The sequence below is a fragment of the Tetrao urogallus genome, assembly GCF_951394365.1.
Source record: "Tetrao urogallus genome assembly, chromosome: 5".
NCBI lineage: Eukaryota > Metazoa > Chordata > Aves > Galliformes > Phasianidae > Tetrao > Tetrao urogallus.
The window spans coordinates 62,880,327-62,901,429 of NC_136818.1; the positions used below are offsets into that span (position 1 = coordinate 62,880,327).

The window sequence follows — 21,103 nt, forward strand, 5'->3', positions numbered from 1 at the left end:
CGGGGCTCTTTTATTGTTGGATCTTCCACTGATGAGCCTAATCATTAAGAAGGCGGATCTCAGTGAAATAGCTTTCCTCTAATTACCTTTTTACTAGTTGAATTAAGTTAAAACGTCTAAGCAAGTGGCAAGGGCGCTCAGTGACGATTTCACGTGAGCTCCTGTCAGGGAATTGGATTTCTGTCTGTAAGAGAACCTAACAGTAGAGATGGCTTTAGGGTTAGGAGTATTTATTTTTATTTTTAATCTGTTTTACTGCTGCAAGCTGCTTTTGGTCCTGCTCCGCCGCCCGGAGCTGCTCTGTGGGGCTCAGCAGCAGCGCAGTTCCGGAGCTGCCCCTTGTGCCGGAGGCGCTGAGGGACGGACCGGAGAGCGGGGCGGCTCTGAGGCGGGAGGGGGTGTTTGAAATCAAACCGTTCCCGCGCTCCCATTGGGTGCGCCGCGCCGCCACGTGACCTCCCTTCTACCAATCGCGAGAGGCCGCGCGCCTTTTCGAAAGTCGTTTTAGAAGTTTAACCACGTTTTTCGTTTCTCCTTCCGCCGAGCCGGCACCCGGTAAAGCTAAAAGAATCCCGCCGCCTCGGGGCGGCTGCCGCAACCGGATGGCTTAGGTAAGTCTCGCCAGCCACGGCGGCTGCCGGCAGGTGAAGGCGGCGAGACGGAAAGCTGCTTTCAGAGCTGTCCGCGCCGCTCTCGTGCCCCTCGGTGCGCGGCGCAGGGATACGCGTGGCGGTGAGAAGGCCCGGCGCGGCGGCGCTGGCGCGCGCGGGAAGACGCAGTGAGCGGCGGTGGCGGCGGAAGCGCCGCGCTCAGCCCAGTCGCTCCCGCGGGCTGCAGCTGAGGGAGAAGAGCCGGAGCGCCGCTTCCGTAAGGCGCAGCTGAGGATCCTCGGGGTAAGTCTGTTCAAACCGCTCTTCTAAGCGTCTCCTAACGCGCTTTTCGGGCGGGCCGTGCTTTACGCCATGAGCTCCCGCGCGTGTAACGGCGGGGAGGCGGGCAGCGCCGCGCTGTGACACGGCTGGGAAAGCGACTTTCCTTTCCTAAATACATAGGGCATCGCACACGTGAGTTGTCTTGGCGTTCTCCCACAGGTAAGGATCCTTTCGTGCGAAGATGCCACTTTTTGGGAAAATTATTATCATTAAACGGAATGGGACGGACGGCATTTATTTTCCACTCACTGCCAGCTCGTGTTTATTTGGAAGGTGAGCGTGTTTTGAATGTACTAGAATAGCGCTAATAGCATATTTCGTGCTGCTGGAACCTCCTTGATGCTTGCTATCAAAAATGTTTATATGCTTGTGGGTGATATTTGAGGGAGGGACGGTGCTGTGGGTTGGGGCTGGATTCACCAGTCACTGCTTTGCATTCTTTCTTCGCTAAAACTGCTTTTTCTCCAAGCTTCTGGCCAAGGAAAATGAGGCAAACGAGTTTGGCAAACCTGAGACTGAAAGTAGTGTACACATGACAGGCAAGCAGGGCGATTCTTATCTCTAGAAGTGAAGCACATGCATTGTGTTCAACCATATTCACCGTGCCCGCACTAATTGCAGTTTTGGTTGGTTCTCTGAGACGTGGGTTGCGGAATACGGGAGCTGCTCTAGAATCGATGAATAAAATGTTTTTATTTCTTTGGAACTATTTGGTCAGCATTTTACTGACTGGTTGATATCTTAAATAAGTAAGTACTCTGTCCCAAGTCAGATTCCTTGGTGTCTATGGCAAAATGTCCAGTGTCAATTAAGATCACTGAGTTCGACGCTATTAACAGAGATACTGATAGGACAAAGGGGAATGGTTTTAAACTGAGACAGGGGGGGTCTGAGTTGGCTATGAGGAGGAAGTTTTTCCCCCAGAGGGTGGTGAGGCACTGGCACAGGTTGCCCAAGGAGGCTGTGGATGCCCCATCCCTGCAGGCATTCAAGGCCAGGCTGGATGTGTGCTCTGGGCAGCCTGGGCTGCTGGTTGGTGACCTGCACACAGCAGGGGGTTGGAATCATTGTAGTCCTTTTCAACCCAGCCTATTCTATGATACTAATGGTAATCTCTGGCTTCACGCTTGTGCCAGTTGGGTAGCACTAGGCTTGTGCTTAGCCATGCCATATCCAGACCCTTTTTTTTTTTTTTTTTTTTTTTTTTTGGATCTGTGTACTGTTAGTACTTGGGCAGGTTTTAGAAATGACATGTTTCACTAATAAGATGATTTAGCTTTAGATCATGTGTTTTTCTCTTTGCCTCATTCCATTTTCTACTCTTTTTAGTTCAGTGTTTTTCTCACTACTTTGAGTCACCAAAGTCAGCACTAAATATAGTATTTACCTGTTCTATGTGCCTAGCAGATGTGGTGTGCTATTGTATGGATTATTAGCTGGAATTTTGGACATCCTAATTCCACAGCAATCCCATTTTTCTGCTTTTTCTCCTTTTAACCTGTAGGAGAACAGAATGTGATATTCGCATCCACTTGCCTCAGGTCTCAAAAGAACACTGTAAAATTGAAGTAAATGAGAACAAGGAGGTGGGTTACTTGTGTTAACAACATTTGTGTCATGTTGTTGCATCTCACTGTGGTTCTGATATATTTGCTTTATTTTTAGGCAATATTGACTAATTTAAGTACAGTAAATCCCACTCAGCTGAATGGTGGTTATTTCCAGCAGCCTGTACCTCTGAAACATGGGGATGTGCTAACTATTATCGATCGTTCTTTCAGGTGAGTGTCAAGGACCCACTGTGAATGTCTTGGTCCTTGAGAGTGCTCTGCAGACCAGCAGTGCTGAGAGCTCTATGGCACAGGCTCTGGCAGCTGGATGAAGATATGGTAGAGAGTGGAACAGATGAAAATGCCACTTGAGAGGCTTCAGATATGGAAGTTAACCTGCTTTATTTAGTTTTTCTTTACAACAACTTATAGAGCTCCTTTAGAAGGCAGGGTGGCTGAAAGACTTTCTTATTGCTTCCGTATTATGTGAAGCTAAATCAAAAAGCTGGAATTGTCTGGAGAGAGAGTTTTGTTATTTTATTTCCAGGATGAGCATTTCTAAGACTAATGTTAGGAGAGTTTCTATTGTCGTTAAAGCATTTAAAAGCGGTGTGTGTATTGCTGAGAGTGGGACCAGTCTGACTAGGGCATTGGTCTTAATAATGAGAATTTAGGGTGGATAGTGATAGGACAAGGGGGAATGGTTTTCAACTGAGACAGGGGAGGTTGAGGTTGGATTGAGGAGGAAGTTTTTCAGCCAGAGGGTGGTGAGGCACTGGCACAGGTTGCCCAAGGAGGCTGTGGATGCCCCATCCCTGCAGGCATTCAAGGCCAGGCTGGATGTGGCTCTGGGCAGCTTGGGCTGCTGGTTGGTGACCTGCACACAGCAGGGGGTTGGGACTGAATGAGCATTGTGGTCCTTTGCAACCCAGGCCATTCTATGATTCTATTTTACTTGCAAATACTTTCTCCAGATTTGAATATCCTCTCCAATCAACTCCAAAGAAGAGACAATCTAGATCTCCAAAGGATGAAGCACTGCAGGTAATTTTGTGTCAGCAGATTGCTTATTGCAAGTACGTCAGTATTGGTACAGCTGTGGTACTGTGTGCTTGTTGTGGGGTTTTGTGCTTCTTTTTAGAAAGTTAGAAATCATTTTTCAACTGCTGGTAGACTTTCTGTTTAGAAATGCAAGAGAAGTCCTTTAGAGAAACACTTTCTAATATACATATAATTTATTTAATTTGAGAGTAGCCAGTTTCAGGTAGTACTTAATGGCCTGTGATGTTTGTGATACAGGTATGCTATTAAAAATTAATCCTTAGCATTTTCGAGGAGCTCCCGGGATGCAGGAAATGAGGAGTGTGGCGTTCAGAATCCTTGTGCATTAAATGGGGGAGTTTGCCACAGAGACTAAGCATGCTTTTTTTCAGAAATCATGTGTTCTGTGTGCTATTTCAGTAATGCAGTGTAGGAGTTTGTAAGTGTCAAAATAAGTCTATTTTTGAATAATTTATTTTCATTTGTTTCCTTCTTTTATTTTTTATGTTTTTTACTGTTTTATCCCTTTGAGGGGATACTGTTGCTCAGTGAATACTGTGGTTATTGGAAGACTTTTCTTTCTTCTGTTTTTTCCTATTTAAATAAAATTATTTCACCACATCTGGTAATGAAGTGAGCTTAGAATATGCTGTATGTATTTGTCTGCTACAGGTGCACTCAGAGCTGATAATGATAAGACAGCGCTTGAACTCTCACTGTATAAACTACCAGTGTTCCTAACCTGTGCAATACTCAACAGTTAAAATTGAATCCTTTTAAAGCTGTTCAGTAAATAATGCTTGCACGTTTATAAATTCAGTATTTTTTTCAATGCATAGTAGAAGGGAAAGTATAAATATGTGTTGCTCTGCTGTAATATTGTACAAATTTACAGGTTCTTCATGTTCAGCAGGTGGCAGAAGCGGAGCTGTTACACAAACAAACTTCAGGACCTAAAAGTCTTTGTTCTTCAGGTTTGTACCTGTATTACAGGGGGGTGGTTATATTTTTCTTCAACCAGAGGGTGGTGAGGCACTGGCACAGGTTGCCCAAGGAGGCTGTGGATGCCCCATCCCTGCAGGCATTCAAGGCCAGGCTGGATGTGGCTCTGGGCAGCCTGGACTGCTGGTTGGCGACCTGCACACAGCAGGGGGTTGGAACTGGATGAGCACTGTGCTCCTTTGCAACCCAGGCCATTCTATGTTTCTTCCAACCTTATTTTACTCTATGAGCATCAGCAGGAAAAGCAACGCTGAAAAAAAAAATGTTATTAAAGACTTTAGCCTTCAAGACTGAGTACAGTGCACTCTTCTACACCTGTGTACTGTTTCATTGTACTTTGTGATTTACCAAAAACAAGGTCCTATCAAGAGAAATAACGTAGTTTCATCCTGACAAACAGGCAGGACAGTTAAGCTGGAACTAGCAGAATATGTTTGTATTGCTTTAAGTAATTTTTTGCAGATTTGCTTTATAAAGATTATACAATTTTTGAAACTGCAGTGCAAGATGACAGTTGAAACAGATGTGTGAAACTACTGATTACTGCATTTTACTTTCCAGTGACAGCTCTAACATCACAAAGTCACTTTTGTGATTAAAAGATGTTCACAGATTGCTTTTGAGCGAATGTTGTTGCAAACAAATTTTGTCAGGTATTCTTTCCTAAAAATAATTTGTAAAAGGTATAATTCTAGAGAGACAGAGTTAGCTTTGCTGATTGAAATCATAGTTCACAGTGCCTATTTTATGTAGATGTAGTACAAAGCAACTTTATTCTAGAGGTGCTGATTTGGAGTAACCATAGCCCTTAAACAGGTTAGTTGCCAGAACCATCCTCCCTGTGGCCAGTAAAGATACTTTCATGAGAAGATAGAAAGTTCCATAGAATCTAGAATGTCCCAAGTCTAAAGGAAGCCACATGCTACTTCATGCTTCCAGCACGCACGCAAATTACTTGCTGTGTCTCATCTGGGAACTTCTAGCTCTCTATTACCTTGCTTTACCCCAGAGGAACGTTGTTGTAACGTCCTGAACGTACAGCTGAAGCGGTGCAGCACCTTTGCAAGCACGAGACAGGATAGTTAGTGAATAGTGGTAAGCCGGTCAAAGTGTTTTTATGTTGCACTTAGTGATTTATCGTGCGGCAGCCATGAAACGTGTATGAACTGTTGAAAATAAGAGAAAATATAGATTGCCTTATCTGTATATGGAATGAAGTCCAGATTACAGCTGAAAATTTGTTAACATTTTGACACTGATTTTTATTATCAGAGAATTGCTATTGTTAACAGAGCTTTATTTACAATACTATGCCCTGGACCCTGGTTGATACTCTTGGTGGACGAAAGGAAGGGATTATCATCTCTATTTAAGGAACTTTCAGTTGTGTTTCTGCACCTTCTGTGTAACTCCCTGTCGTGTTTTGCTTAAACTGTAGATAATGCTGAGTGCAAAGAACAAAACACCGATGAAAATAAACAAAGTACAGAGGAAAACCGTTCAAAAGCCATACCAGCTAAGCTACAAGCACTCAATTCTTGCAAAATACAAGAACCTGCTATAAAGGAAAATGAAATGTCTCCTTTTAGTAAACTCTATGAAAAGCTGAAACATGAGGTTAAAGGGAGAAGACTTCTACAAGAAGGAAACTTACTTCAAAAAACTGGAGAAGAAGATGGGAAGAGTGTTCTGCTAGAACCAAATGCTCAAATTTCACCAAGTTGTGTTTATGAATTGGGAAGCACAACTAAAGGAAAAGGAATGGATGTAAATGAAAATACTGAAGAATGTAAAATTAATCAAGATGTAATTAATTCAGAGTTGAGTCAGAGCTCAACTGTAGGAAATGCTACCAGGAAGAGTCTTACAAAAACTCCTCAAAATTCTGTTTCAAAGGAGATGACAGAAGATAATGGCAAGGGAAGTCATCTGCAAGATCGTAAGGACTTAAGTGCATCAGGGAAATTGAGAGGTCCTGAAGTTACACCCAAGCCCCGTAAGGTGAGCAGTGGGAATGCAGCACGTTCACTGAAACCGTGCTTGAGTTATGCAGATAAAATGGACACCTCTGCAGTAATACTAGAGAAACTAACACAAGCAGCTAACGTGACAAATGTTTCAGAAGGCGATAAATGCGTTCTGTCTACACCAAGGCCCAGAAGGAAGAGCCTTCGGTCTGGCTTCATGTCACCTGCCAAAGAAGTGTGTGGTACAGATTCTGTAAGTATTGGGACTCCATCAACTCGAGGAGATGTGTTGGTCGAACATGAGTCTTTTTCATCAATTTCAGCTGATACTCAAGGGGAAGTTGCAGTGTGCAGAGATGATAGCCGCCGACAACTGCCTTTGGCAGAAAATAAATGCTTAAAACAGAGGCGAAGTAGTAAACAACAAACACCAGGAAAATCAGTGAAAGAAGACACGCTGACAGAAATTTGTGATCAGACAAATGTTAACTTGAAAAAGAGAGATTCTGGGTCTCCTGCAGCATCTAAGAGTCCCAGAAGAAAAAGCAGGCAAAGTAATGAGTTAGCAAACAAAAGCGTCCATTCAGAAACATCAACTTCAGAAGAGTTCACATCAGAGCTGGCATCTGCTAGTCAGAAATCTGGCTCTGGAAGAAAAAGGGGAAGGACGAGAACCTCTGGACAATTAGCTGAAAAAGCATTGGAGGCGAATGCAGTTCAAGAACATCACGATGAGACTGCAGACAGAAAAGACAGTGAAGCTAACCAAGAGCTGGCCAACGAGGGATGTCAAAAAAAATTGGATTTAGCAGATGCCCGTATTCTAAGACCTCACAGATTATCATCCAAAAGATCTTCTGGAAGTGCTACTGTACCAAAAGAGAATGAGACTCCTTCAGAAAGAAATACTTCTGGCCTGTCAACTGAGGAGCAACCAGGTAAATAGGTTTAATCTCATGCCTTGTTAGAACTGAATTGGGGAAATTCTACTGGTGTTAGAATTTCTTTGCTTAAGTAGAATACAGAATTAATTCTAAGGTGTTTATCATGTAGTTGACCTTAAAATTACACAGTGGGTAACTCAATTGGGTAAAATTTTGTATCTAAATTAGTTACCATCTGGTAAGTTTCCAAATTCAAAATGCACATACAAACGCTGTTTTCTATGTTGTTTAACAGGGTCACTTCCTTGTTTCTTGGTCATTTTCTTTTATTGCTATTTATTATAGATAAAAGGAAATCTCAGAAGAGGACAAGTGGTGATTTGTTACCTCAGCCTTTAGGAAAAAGAAAAAGAGTGTCTTTTGGTGGTCATCTGAGTCCAGAACTCTTTGATAAAAGCTTGCCTCCCAACTCGCCCATTAAAAAAGGTGCCATTCCCGCAAGGCTGAGCTTACCGTTTGGAAACTCACCACGGGCAGTCCTGAAAAAGGGCCAGGGACTGAAGCACTTTGCTATACAGGTAAATGTCAAATGCTAAAGCTAATCAAGTTGCTAAGCTAATTAACATGGATGGAATTTAGAAATTCAAAGGCTTCTAAAACTGAATTCAAAATGAAGAATAGGTCTTGTTTAGGTATATGTTTGGAACTGGACATAGTAATTGCAATTTAAGATGGCTCTTGTAAATAGCAAGTTTTAATCGGCAAACTTCCTCCTTAAGAGGAAGGGGTGCAGTCTACCTTTGTCTACCTGTGCTTTTTTGTGCTTGTCCTCCTGTGCTTTTGCTTGTTCTCATACATCTATTTCTGTGTGTTTGTGATTGCCAGCACCAGTTTGCTATAACGAATTGAAAATAGCCACAGTCTAGAGCAGAAGTTTGGCAGAATGTGCTAACTACTGTTACGTGGCTTTGCCAGAAATTGGAAAACGTTTTGCTGCTGTTTTAAGCTGGTAAAACTTTGTAGGGTACTTGATTTGGGTAAACCTGTTTTGAGTTGAATAATAAAGTTGCTTAATTTGTTCAGTTGAATGGGACTTCTGAAATTTAAACACTGTTACGTGTTTTCTTTTTAGAGAGTAACGTCTAAGGATTTTCAAATGATCTCATGATATTTTGTAGGACTGTATTTACTTTTCAGATAAGTAGAGCTCATTTGTAGTTGAGCTTTGTGCAGTAACTTGTCTTTCACTTCTATTATTTTCTATCAGGAACTTAGTGTACATTTGCAGAAAGAAAAAATGTCACCGAGAAGTGTGTCGGCACAGAAGTCCCCACCTGGCTCATCCTCTGCTTCTGGAAAAGCAACACCAGCATTTACTTTAAGCTCTCCACCTTACACAAAAGGACGTTTCTCTGTTTCTCAAATAACGACTCCATCCCCCACTGCAGAAGAGCAGAATGCAGGTGTGAAAGATATGAGTACAAAGGAGGAAAACGCTGGCCAAGAGCAAACACCTAAATCTGCTCATGTTAAAGAAGATGGGAAATCCTTTTTGATGACTACACCTAACAAATTAACCAGAAGATCACAACATGCTTTGAAGAAGACTCCCATGAAGAGGAGAAGTGGGGCTGTGGCAGTACTCAGTGCAAAAAGAAGAAGTGGTGCTTCTAGTGCCAATTTACTAGGTTTGTTTCTGCAGTTAATTTTTAATACGAATTTAAATACTGCAAAAAATGGTGGCAATATTGAATTAGACCTGTTGTTAATTGATTACACCCGTGTCATCAATGATTGTCACGTATTCTGATTTTGGATTTTCTGAAACATCTGAAAATTGCAAAATTTTACATTCTCTTACATATAAAAATAAATTACTAAAGCTTTTAAATGTAAATCTTAATACTCCAAAGTTTATAAATGGTAGAATTAAGGTTTTGTTTGATAGGTTAACTGTAATGAGCCGTCGGGTCCTTCAAATTTGAATGTTGGTTGAAATAGTTTTGGTGCCCTTGGAAAAACTGAGACTTGCTCTTGAAAATGTAATGTTTGTGAAGATACTTTAAGACAGGATGTCATTTTAATTTGAAGAAGTAGGTCCAGATGACTCTTTCAAGGTGAAATTTAAAGTTTCCCCCAACATTCATTTGGTAGTTTTTATCATTCTCTTCTAAATCTGTTTTTCTGTAGTAGCATTTTTAGAGTGAGCTACACATTCAGTATGCATTCAGTATCTCAGTGATTGTTGCACTATATAGAGATACAATCACAGGCCTTCCTCAGTAATGCTGCTGAAAGCAAAATGTGGTTTTTTTAGTCGCTTTGTCTGTTTCATTCACTTATCAGCAAGAGTTCTTCACAAATTTTTGACACTTTTTCACTCCATTTCTAGTATGTAAGTGGTTTTTAGTATCTGTGCATCAATTTCTTCTGTAAAATGAAAATAACACCATTATCTTCAATTATTTTTTTTATTTTTGGATGTCTAATTGGGAGAACTTTGTCTTCCCAGTTCTTTTTTTAGATAATTCCCTGTATGGTTGGCTTTCGTCTTTATATTCTGCACATCTAGTAATGACAGCTTTTGATTTTTGTTTTGCCAGCTTTCTCTAACTTTCACAGTAACTGACAAGAAAATAATATCTTCAGAATATCTTCAAAACTGGCATTCCCATTTTTTATCTTTACTTAAAGTCTTCTTGTTGCCATTTCTGCAGTAAATGAGGCAGGTGCCTTGCCAGCTGACAGCTTTATTACACAGCTGTGATTAATTTCCTGATTACTGTGTACAGAATGATAGCTGCACCATGGCAATTTTCAGAGACATGTGATGAAGGTAGTATAAGAAAGTTGCAGAATTTCTACATGTACCTAAATGCTCTAAGCAGTATAAATACATAATTTTATGATGACAAAGTTTCTTGGTTAAGTGATGAAGGAAAAATCAGTACCTTTCTCTTAAAAATCATTTCCCTGACTTAAAACCTCATTCTGCCAAAGAAAAGTTCCGCTATAATAATGAGCAGGGCTGAGAATCTGGTGGCAAATTTCTGTTGGGGAAAGTATTTCCTTGATGAAAAGTATGAAGACAGAATCGGGTCAGCCTTCAGTTCCAGGTTCTGTAGTGTATGACATTGTGTAAGTCTTTCTGTTCTTTGGTCATGGAAACAAAACTATTCTGGATGCTTGTTAAGCTTCAGCTTGAAATAGCATCTTCATTTGGAAGTGTCTTCACGCAGCACTTGAGTATAGGTGCCATCAGATGATACAACTTCTGATTTCTGATGTTTGACTGCCGCAAATCCTTTGGAATCGTAAAGAAATAGGTAGGAACTCCTATTTACATGGCTGAGAATTTAGGTTGTTATTCCTGTTTTGTTTTCTAGTTGCAAAAACTTGGGCGGAAGTGGTTAAATTAGGTGTTGCAAGACCACAGGCAAAGGCTGTCAAAAAATGTGTTCAGAAAGGAAGACCAGCAAGGAAAATCACACGCTCACCAAAGGTATATTCTTATACTGCTATTTAAAGGGTGTGGGTTTGCTGAACTATAAAAGGCTTGTAGGTGTTTTGCTACAAAAGCTTGAAGTCTGTAAGTTTTTAGGAAGATGTTAAATGGTATTGGTGTCTTTTTCATGGCTTGTAAGAATATTGTGACTTGTAAGAAGAAGTCAAGAATCATGTCTAGTTATTCTTTCTGGTGAGCTCCATTAGGTGCTAGCAGTAGTTAAGGACTAGGTAAGCGTCTGGGTTCTGTGCTATGTTGAGCATGTGAAATAAGTAACGAGTTTCATTAACTGAAAGTGAACTTAGGGTAATCAAAGCGTCGTAAGAGTATGTCTAAATAACCAAATACATTGGGTAGATGGATGAAGTATTTGCCCTTGGTCTACAGTCAAACTGTACTGCCATTTGGACGAGTGTCTATTTTAGTTTAAACACTTCTTGTTGATGACTGGACTTGATGACCTTGAATAGATCAACTAGATAGTTGATTCTGTGAAGATGAAAAGGAGTAAGACTGAAGCACTCTCAGGGTAATCTCTGAGCATTCCTTAAGCTAAGAGTACTCGTCACGCGGCTCGTTGAGCACAGTCCCTCAAATTCTAACAGAAGATACAAGCTGTATTTCACAGAGATCTAACCCTTTAGTTTAGCTGCAATTTAACAGCTTCTGTATGCTGAACAAACAGCATTTATTAACTAAACAAGGCCAATAAATATGTGGCAGTCTTGCACGATTCTCATTTGGTTTTAAATATACAATATTTACTAATGGTTTTGGTGTTGTTTTTTTGTTTTCTTGCTGTAGGCACCAGAAAGAAAAATAAAAGGTCATTTTAGTACAGGTCATGCAGAGTCTCCTGCTACAATAGTTGTAGGTAGAGCTTACTCCACCACAGTTCAAACAGCTGGGAAGGTCCCTAAAGTGGTAAAAAATCCGATCTTGAAACAGAACATGAGTATGGATGAAAACTTCACAGGTAAGCTGTGAAATCTTAAAATCTGTTACTGGTTCTGTCAACTGTGGGGTTTTCTGATACTGATTTGGTTTGATTTGATGTGTGGGTTTTGTTTTTACTGTATGCGTTTTGTTTTGTTTTGTTTTGAATGTGTTTTATAGGACTGACCGAGATGTTTCAAACACCAGACAATAAGGGTGGAAAAAACTTAGCTTTGACCACTGCTCGTGATTTTACACCACCATTCACTACAATGGAGATTTCTGATCTGCAAACTCCTGAAGAATCTGGTATGTTGTTTGGAAAGGAAGACTTATGTGTACGTGTAAGGTAATAGTGTCTACAATTATTTGAGACAGCGAACAGTCTTGAGCTAGACAGACTTGGTGTAGAGACAAGATATTTTGCAACTAGATTTTAATATCTGTAATGTATTAAAAAAACGTTTTGTAGCTTCAGTAATTTCTTGTAGGCTTTAATTTTTTTAGTATTTGGATTTAGTGTGACATTTCTGTATGATAAAGTGTAGCTTCAGGCAAATCTTTTGTTGAAGCGTGGCAGTTCTTTAGTTGGTTATTTGTGGACTTGACTTTGTCCAATGGCAACATCTTACAACAGGAAGTAGGTGTATTTTTTTAATTGCATACCAGTCATTGTGTCCTTGTGTAGCTTAGAATTCATCACAGTTCTGTTCAATTCTGTTTTCTTAAGAATTTAGTAAAGATGAGCATCTAGCAAAAGAAAAAAATAAGAATAAATAATCCAATGTTTATAGAAGAGGCATTGATAAAATCATTTTTTATATCAGATTGATAAATCTTGGTTTCCTATGTAACCTCTACTCATTGTTTTAGATTTATGATGTGCCTTATAGGAGCTGATTATCTTAATGATAATTACCAAATTAATTGCTGAAGCTCGTTATTGGATTTTAGCTTATTAGAATGCTTGGACTGACTGAGTCTGTTTTCTGCTTAGCTATACAGCAGTTAGTATGGTTAGATTTACTGTTTTTTATTGGTTGGTTCTTGTTTCTTCCAAATTGTATAAACCTACCTTTTATTTCAGGAGAGATGATGGTGTCGCCATTAAATGCGTCAGATGTTTCAGAACAAAAACAGGATTTTCAAGACATCTCTTACTTTCTGAGAGAGAGAGAGTCTCTAAAGTCTGTGTTTGATGCAGTATCCACCAAAACTCCTGAAAAGAGAAAAAGTATGCTGAAAGAAGATACTGGCATGGATAGTGTGTCAGTAAATCCAGAGAAACAAGCATCTCAAATGAGGTCACCAAATAAAAGGAAAACTCCAAGTCAGAAGTTGGAGTCAGTTGAAGTTGTATCAAGCATCAAGCAGCCTCTAAAGACCCCAAAACAGAAGTTAGAGCCTGTAGAGTCCTTGTCAGGTGTCAAGCAGCTCATGAGGACCCCAAAGCAGAAGTTAGAGCCTGTAGAGTCCTTGTCAGGCATTAAGCAGCTCATGAAGACACCAAAACAGAAGTCAGAACCAACAGAAGTCCTGTCAGCCATCAAGCAGCTCTTGAGGACCCCAAAGCAGAAGTTGGAGCCAGCAGAGGTACTGTCGGGCATCAAGCAGCTCATGAAGACACCAAAGCAGAAGTTAGAGCCAGTGGAGGCCTTGTCAGGCATCAAACAGCTTTTGAAAACCCCAAAGCAGAAGTCAGAGCCAGCAGATGTCCTGTCAGACATCAAGAAACTTTTGAGAACTCCAAAGCAAAAGTCAGAACCAGCAGAGGTTCTATCAGGCATCAAGCAGCTTTTGAGGACGCCGAAGCAGAAGTCGGAACCAGCAGAGGCCCTGTCAGGCATCAAGCAGCTCTTGAGGACCCCGAAGCAGAAGTTGGAGCCAGCAGAGGTACTGTCAGGCATCAAGCAGCTCATGAAGACCCCAAAGCAGAAGTTAGAGCCTGTGGAGTCCTTGTCGGGCATCAAGCAGCTCATGAAGACCCCAGAAGAAAAGCTGAAGCCAGCAGAGGTCCTATTAGGCCCACAGCAAAAGTCAAAACCTATTACAGATGAAAACGCCTCTGAAAAATTGCTGGAGACTCCAATACAAAAAAAAGAAGTATTAAAAGATGTGTCAAGAGTTAATTTAATTAAGAAAACTCCAAAATTGAAATCCCAACCGGTAGAAGACATGATTGGAATCAGCCGTATTTTCAAGACACCAAAGGAAAAAGTTAAACCCATAGAAGATGTATTTGGTATTAGTAGATTAATGAAGACTCCCAGAGAGAAATCTCACCCAGTTGATGATTTTGTGGGTCTGAGTAGGCTGATGGCAGAACCCAGACAGAAAAATACTGAGTTTGAAATGGACTACATTGGAGTGAAGGAAATATTTGATACACCAGAGAAAACAAAGGTAAAGCTTATTTATTTATCTATCTATTTTGGAAGGAATTTATTTAGACTTGAAGTCTGTGGCTGAAATGAACCCCTGGGCCATTAATACTACCTCATGTTTTATTGCATCATATTTTGATTAAAATAGCTCATGCATGCAACCTCTAGACGAAAAATACCATGGTAATTTGGGAAGAGTAAAGATTGCAACCTGTGTTTTCCTTGGAAGCTTTTTGCAAGTCTGACCCCCCTTTGACAAGATGTAGCTTAGTACAAATATAAAGGAACAATTTTTTTTTTCCTTTTTATAGCACCCTTACATTACTTATGTAGTATAGTCAAATTCTTACTATGCCTTCCTTTTCATAAGTAAAGTATATATGCTTCTTTGTACAGCTTCTTCATAGCCTCTAGATTAAATATTAAAGCTCTCTTTTCTTTAAACGTGAAAAATATTAAGCTTTTGCCAAAATACTGTGAAACCTCTTGGTCATTTGATAGCTCATTGTTCCTATAAGTCTTTCATTCATTGCTTGCTGAATGGACGCACTATAGAGAGAGAACTATAATGCTATACATTTGCTTGTATTTTGTTTGAAGGAGCTCTGTCCATGTGGTTACTGAAGTAACGTTGAGTTACCATTCTGATTTTACACAGCTTCATTACTCTTGTCTGTGCATTTTACTAGCATTGATTTTTGTGTAAGCTCCCGAATCCATAGCTAAAACACTGAGTATCACTGGGCTGAGTGCTTGTCTGTGCTGAACTGCAGTAAAATGCTACAGAACATCGAATGACTCAGCATCAGTATCCTTTCTTTTGGGGTTTTATTTTGACACTTCTCAGCCAATTTAGTGAATGCACTTTTTAAAAAACCTGTACAGTGTTGTCTTTCACTTTAAAAACTGCTACATTCGCTCAGATGACAAATATGAAATTCAGTTTGTGTGCTAATATTGTATATGGATACAGTCACTATACTAAATTAACTTTGTTTTATGAGAAGAATACTCAACAAGACCTTTTTTTTCCCCAACTATTTTAATTTTATATTGGCTAGCTTCACTATTTCCAATCCCGTCAGACATGAATTATTGATTATTGTTTATTCCCCTAGGTCAAGTCAGTAAGTGTTATGGATCCTAAGCAAGAAGATACTGTACGTCCTTCTACTAATTGCAGTCCTGAACGTGGTGCGTATAAATACTTTTATTTTAATAATGGTTGTAATGAATATACTTGCTATTAGGAAGTTTTTTAACACATGCTTTAAAAACTCAAAATTATATAGTATACAAAGCAAGTAGCTCGTGAAATGTGTGCAGTAATTCCTAGAGCTGAATTTCACTGGAACTGAAATTCTATTGGTGGAGAGGTGTATAATGTTCTGATGTAGTAATGGTGTCATCTCCAGACATACCAGTGTATAAAAAACACTAATGAAAAGGTCACCATTTAAAATCACCTTTCTTAGCAAAGACTTTCAGTAACTCATCTGAAGGCTATCAGTATCAAATAAAACAACTTGGTGCAGCAAGCTGGCTAGAATCTGTTAAAATTATCACCACACTTTCCTGTTTTTTAATTAAGAATATGAAATATACAAGACCACTCTGCTAGAAAAACTCATAAATGCTTTTATCAGGCATAGTACTGATTAACTTCTGCTTGTGCTCTTTTCTATGTGAAAACTTTGTATGGGGTGAAAAAACTGTTTTAGAAGGCAAACGAAATACTTCAGAAGGTGAAGATTCTCAATGGAGGAAGTCAACTAGTGAAGACCAGTCTACCCAGAGACCAACCAGGGGCAGATTGAGGAAGACTGTACATCTTGCTTCAATAAAGCAGACTGAAAAGGATTTAAATTTAGAAGAATTGCAAGGACTGGAGAAAAAGAGCTTCCAAGAAGAGACTGGAGAGGTCAGAACTTCAAGTTCAGTAGCTAAAAATCTAGGAAGAGGAAGGAGAACAAATGCTTGTGTGGTGGAAGAAAACATTTCAAAACATAATGATGAGAAAAAAGTTGAAGCTGTTTCAACTTTGGGAATGCGTGTTGCTACTCAAAGACCCAGAAGAGGTAAAAGGAAAGAAGCAGAGGAGTTAAAACTTCTGGATGAGAGCCTTGAGTCTTGCGGCAAAGATTCTTCGGTGTTACAAAAAGAACCTGCAACTGTGAAACTGGCTTTGCAGGATTTTATCATCAGTGACGTATCAATAAAAGATGATGTTCAAAGCATGAAGGCAGAAAGTTCATCTAGGAACAGTCAAAATGAAAATTGTCAACTGCAGACAGATTTTAAAAACTCTGAAAACACACCTCATGAAGCCAGTCCAGGAGACAGCGAAGAAATGCTTCTACTGCCTAGAAAGAGGGCTAGAGGAGTGAGAAAAGTAGAAAATGCAGAAGAACCAATCGCCCCTAAAAGAGGAAGGAGAGCCAAGAATGACCAAGTTAAGCAAGCTTCTTCAGAGGAGCTTCATGCAACAGCAAGGAGGCTTCGTAAACAACCAGCTGCAAAGGTAATACAAGAGGATGAGCGGGCTTTTGAGACTGCTCCAACAGAACTGTCTGAGAACAGAGCCAAAGTTGAAATGAAGATAACACAAAAAAGAGTTAACTCTTCAAGAAATGCTAGAAAACACTTGACAGAAGTAAAATCTAACATTTGTGGGATGGCACCTGGAAATACGCAGAACGTTCAGAAAATCAAGGACACTTTAGATGAAACTATTACTGAAACACGGTCATCCACCAAAAATGAGAGGGAAGTGTCTCTGGGAGATGAAGCTGAAAATACTCAGGCAAATACAACAGAAGCATCTCGGAGATTAAAATCACAGTCACCTCCTGGAGAAACAAACAAAATGCCAACTACTGTTCTAGTCTTGGAATCAAACAGCACAGTGCAAGAAACAAACAGAACTAGGAGCAGGAGAGGCAAGAAGGCCTCCTCAGAGCAAAAGACTGATGAATCTGCTAAAAATGTAGACAGCTCAGAGCTAATAACACCCAAATTGAAATCAGAAACAGAAATGGAGGAATCTGCTCCCAAAGAGCCTTCAGGCTGTGTTGATGAAAAGAAGATAGGCAAAATAGAAGAAGACCAGAACTACACATCTGTCACAACAGTTACTGCTGTAAACAGTGACAGTGGTGCTCATAGCCATCAAGAGCAGACAGAAAATGAACAGGCACTAAAATCAAAGCAAGCTGAAATTCTGCAAGAGAATCAAACACAAAACAATGGCTCTACGAGGAGAAGAGGTAGAATTAGAAAAGTTAATTCTGAACTTGAACAAACCAGTTCCAAAGCACTTGGGCAAAAAAGGAGTTCACTTGGGGACGAGGAAGGAATGACTTGCAAACAGCAAGAGACTTCAGAAAATCCTTCTTCTCAAGTAAGGAGGAGCAGAAGAAAGCAAGTTAATTCCATTCCACAAGCGACTTGTTCTACCTTTTCAAAAGAGCAGACCTTAATTGAAGATCATGGTAAAGATGAGACTTCTGTAAAAGACCACGATCCAGCTTTGGAAACTACTCCCTCTTCAGCAGAAGACAATCCACCGAGACGGGGAAGAAGACGAAAGGTTGCTGTAGCATCACAAGTGACGAGTTTTCTTTCTGTCAGAAAGAAACGTGGGTTGCAAGAAGGTGACGATAAAAAGATGACTGTGAAAGAAGATCAAAATCCAGCTTTGGGAAATGAAACTTTGCAGGCAGAGACAAATGCATCAGCAAGGGACAAAAGAAAAAAGATGGATCTAGCAGCAGAGGCAAAAAGTTCATCTTCTCTCCAGGGGAAGTGTGGCTTGTCACAAAATGGTGATAAAGAGGCGAATACTAATGGAGAAAAAAATAAGCCTTTGGAATCAGTGTCCCTCACAAGAGTGAACCCATTAGGAAGGGGCAGAAGGAAAGAAGCTCTGGTGTCACACACAACTAATTCAATTTCTCTTAGAGGAAAACCAGCAAGCAGTGTTAGAGAAGAGGCTTCTAAAGAGGATAATGTTCCTTTAGAAACTGTTACTTCATCTCTGAAAGAAAATCAGCTGAGAAGAGGAAGGAGGAATCAAGTGACCTTCTTGTCAGAAGCCACAAGTTCTGCTCAGGGAACACACAGCTTATCAAAGGAAAGTGGTGGAAAGAATAATCATAGGGAAGCTAAAAACCTGATTTCTGAAAAATCTGCTTCCCAAGAAAAAATGGATCTTTCAAAAGGCAACACGAGGACAAAAAATAACACTTCACAGCCTGTTAACTCTAGGTCTCTTCAGGGCTTGCCAGAAGATGGTAAGAATGAATCCCCAGAGAAACAGCAGAGTATGCTTCTGGAAATAACTCCATCTTCAGAAGAAAATCCATCAAGATTGGGCAGAAAAAACCCAGTTTCTTTCAAATCTGAGTATACTAGTTCCAGTTTTCTCAGGGAAAAACGTACCTTCTGCAACAACGGAAGGCAAAAGGGAAATCTTAATGAAGATGAAGTTACATCTGTGGAAAATAACTCATCCCAGGAAAACCGTAGGCAGCTGAGAAATAAGAGGGAAAAGGTAGAATTCAAATCAAAGGCAGCTCCTTCTACTTCTCTCCATGATAAGGGCAACTTGCCAGAAAATGATAACACTTCAGGAACTCAAAATAAGTGTTTGGCATCTACTGGTTTTGAGAAAAACAAGCAGCCTAGGAAAGAGGTTAGCCCTGCTCCACAGCCAGCTTCCACTTCTCGCAGAAGAAAATGTCAATTGCCAGCACTCAATGTCTTAGCACCCAAAAAGTTAAAATCAGGTGAGGCAACAATTTACTTTCTATTTTCTGTGTGTAGCTAAGTTGGGTATTGATAGAACAATGTGTGTAAAGATCTGATTACTGCAGACTGCCATAGGCTAATGTAGATAAAGAGTGGTTCTTTAATACAGCAAGAATTCTTAAGTAAAGAGCAGCTATGTTATCCTATTCGAAAAAGATGCTTTTCCTAAGTGGGATGAATTGATTTTTATGGACGTGATGCTTGTATTTCTCTACTGGGATATTCAAATGCCCTCGTGCATGTTCTCTCTCAATCTGCAACTTTCAATTTAGAGTAATATGGCAATTAACTGACCTGCAGGAGTAGCAGGTAATGGCATAACGTGAGCATTGCATCTTTAAGATCCATCGTTCACGCTTGTTTTCTCCTAAATATCATCTGAATTCCTGCTCCTGCATCTGTAGCTTCTGGGTAACCTTTATGTAACATGCTTTTCAATTCAGCCATCTTTCTCTCTCCGTTTATAAATTTTTGCTTCTCTTTAGCTATTTGTTAGTTTCTACTTCCTGACTCTGCTATATGTACATCCCAAATGAGTCACCTGTACTGGTGCTTTCCTACCTGCCTGGATAGTTTCTTTTCTGGGGAGGTTGTCTTTTCCCATGTGGGTTTAATGATGGTTTCCTTGTGTGGTGTTTGGCTTGATGCTCATCTCTTAGAGCAGCTTTGTTGTTCTCTGCTATCTAGGTTCTTACATAGAGATCCAGTCTTTTGTTTACAGTTAAAAGCCCGACTTAGCTGTAGGTGTGCCATGCAACTCTTCCTATAAATTCATTTTTGCTGGATTTTTCTCCAGCATTGTATTTTAGTTTTGCGTATCGGTGGAATGAATTTTAGCTGAAATGGTAGCTAATTGGTTTTGGTGCTCTCATTAATGCTAACCTACTTTCCGGAATAGCTGTAAGTCCATGGGGATCTATCTTGAAGGATATTGGATGTGCAGAAGTGTGGGTTTTGTAGCTGGTTTGTTGAATTCATGGATGTGATCTTTGGAATGTGGTCACTGGGGATTTCTTGAAAAACTGTGTGACTGAACACTGACTTTGTATGAAATGTTTCATTTATAATATAAATTTCCAATTGACGTTTCTGTCTACAAATAGATAATGATGAAAACAGATCACCCAAAAGAGGAAGAAGAAACAAAGCCAAAGAAGAGCTTGACGGAACGGGTGTAAAAGCAACTCGGAATCCTGGAGGAACAGACAGGAGAACAAGATCAAGCACAAGAACCAGTGCAAGAACCAGAAAATAGCCTTCACAGTTTCAGAAGCAACTTTAGAAACAATTCAGTAATTGAACAAGTTTTTAACATGAATTGAATTGCACTCGGGTGTTAAATTCAGGTTTTGTAAAGCAATCATGATGTTACAGAAGTGCTTCACTTGATGTGTTTACAGATACAGCATAGATACCTGTTCTTAGTAGATTTGTCTGTATAGTGGTTCTTAAACCATGGGGTGCTTGTGCAGAATGGCAAATATAAAAATAAATCCTTTCTAATAGTATTTATCCCCTTCTTCTTTTGATCAGTACAGCAGTCAGGAAGCTGTGCTGCTTTACAATCCATTTAATTGTAAGCTATTTGCTGCATAGTTTCATGTGCTTAAGTCTTATTTTTCATTAAAGTTTTGTAAATATTCTTTTAAAAAAAAAAAAAACCTATAGATTTATTAGCAAAACTGCTATGTTGAAATGTTTTTTAAAAGAAGTGCATTTTACTGGGAAAATTTGTAATTCATTAAATTTGTAAAAAAAAAAATTGAGTCTCCTGTGTTTTGTATTCTTAGAAGTAAGTAAGAACGTGTATTTATTTCTATTACCATATTACATGCAGAAAGAAAATCCAGCTTCAGCAGCTAAGTGCATTTTTGAGAGCAGAGTTGAGAACCTACTTCTTCATGTAGTTTTTGAGGAGTTACAGGCATTTCTATGGACAAATGGAAAGGCAAATGGATTCCGTGTTCTGACATTTGTTGGCAGTTTGAGGATGAAAACAACCCTTTGGGTGAGTTCTTGTCTGTGAGATCTGTTGTCTCTTATCGCTGTAGGACTGAGGTGTGTTTCCTGCAGTTTCAGTTTTAGCCTCCCAG

General features: G+C 39.9%; 1 protein-coding gene across 1 annotated transcript; it reads left to right on the top strand.

The window, feature by feature from the left end:
- Positions 1 to 1,113: 1,113 nt before the first annotated feature.
- On the top strand, positions 1,114 to 20,265 carry MKI67 (marker of proliferation Ki-67; the record flags this gene model as incomplete). The annotated part of the gene is made up of 15 exons (XM_079535955.1): positions 1,114 to 1,205; positions 2,437 to 2,518; positions 2,598 to 2,713; positions 3,457 to 3,526; positions 4,419 to 4,497; positions 5,964 to 7,430; positions 7,722 to 7,954; positions 8,644 to 9,064; positions 10,763 to 10,878; positions 11,686 to 11,857; positions 11,998 to 12,126; positions 12,905 to 14,220; positions 15,320 to 15,395; positions 15,923 to 18,988; positions 20,114 to 20,265. 15 exons carry the CDS (start codon positions 1,114 to 1,116, stop codon positions 20,263 to 20,265), a joined length of 7,587 nt encoding a protein of 2,528 aa, XP_079392081.1.
- Between the last annotated feature and the right edge of the window lie 838 nt (positions 20,266 to 21,103).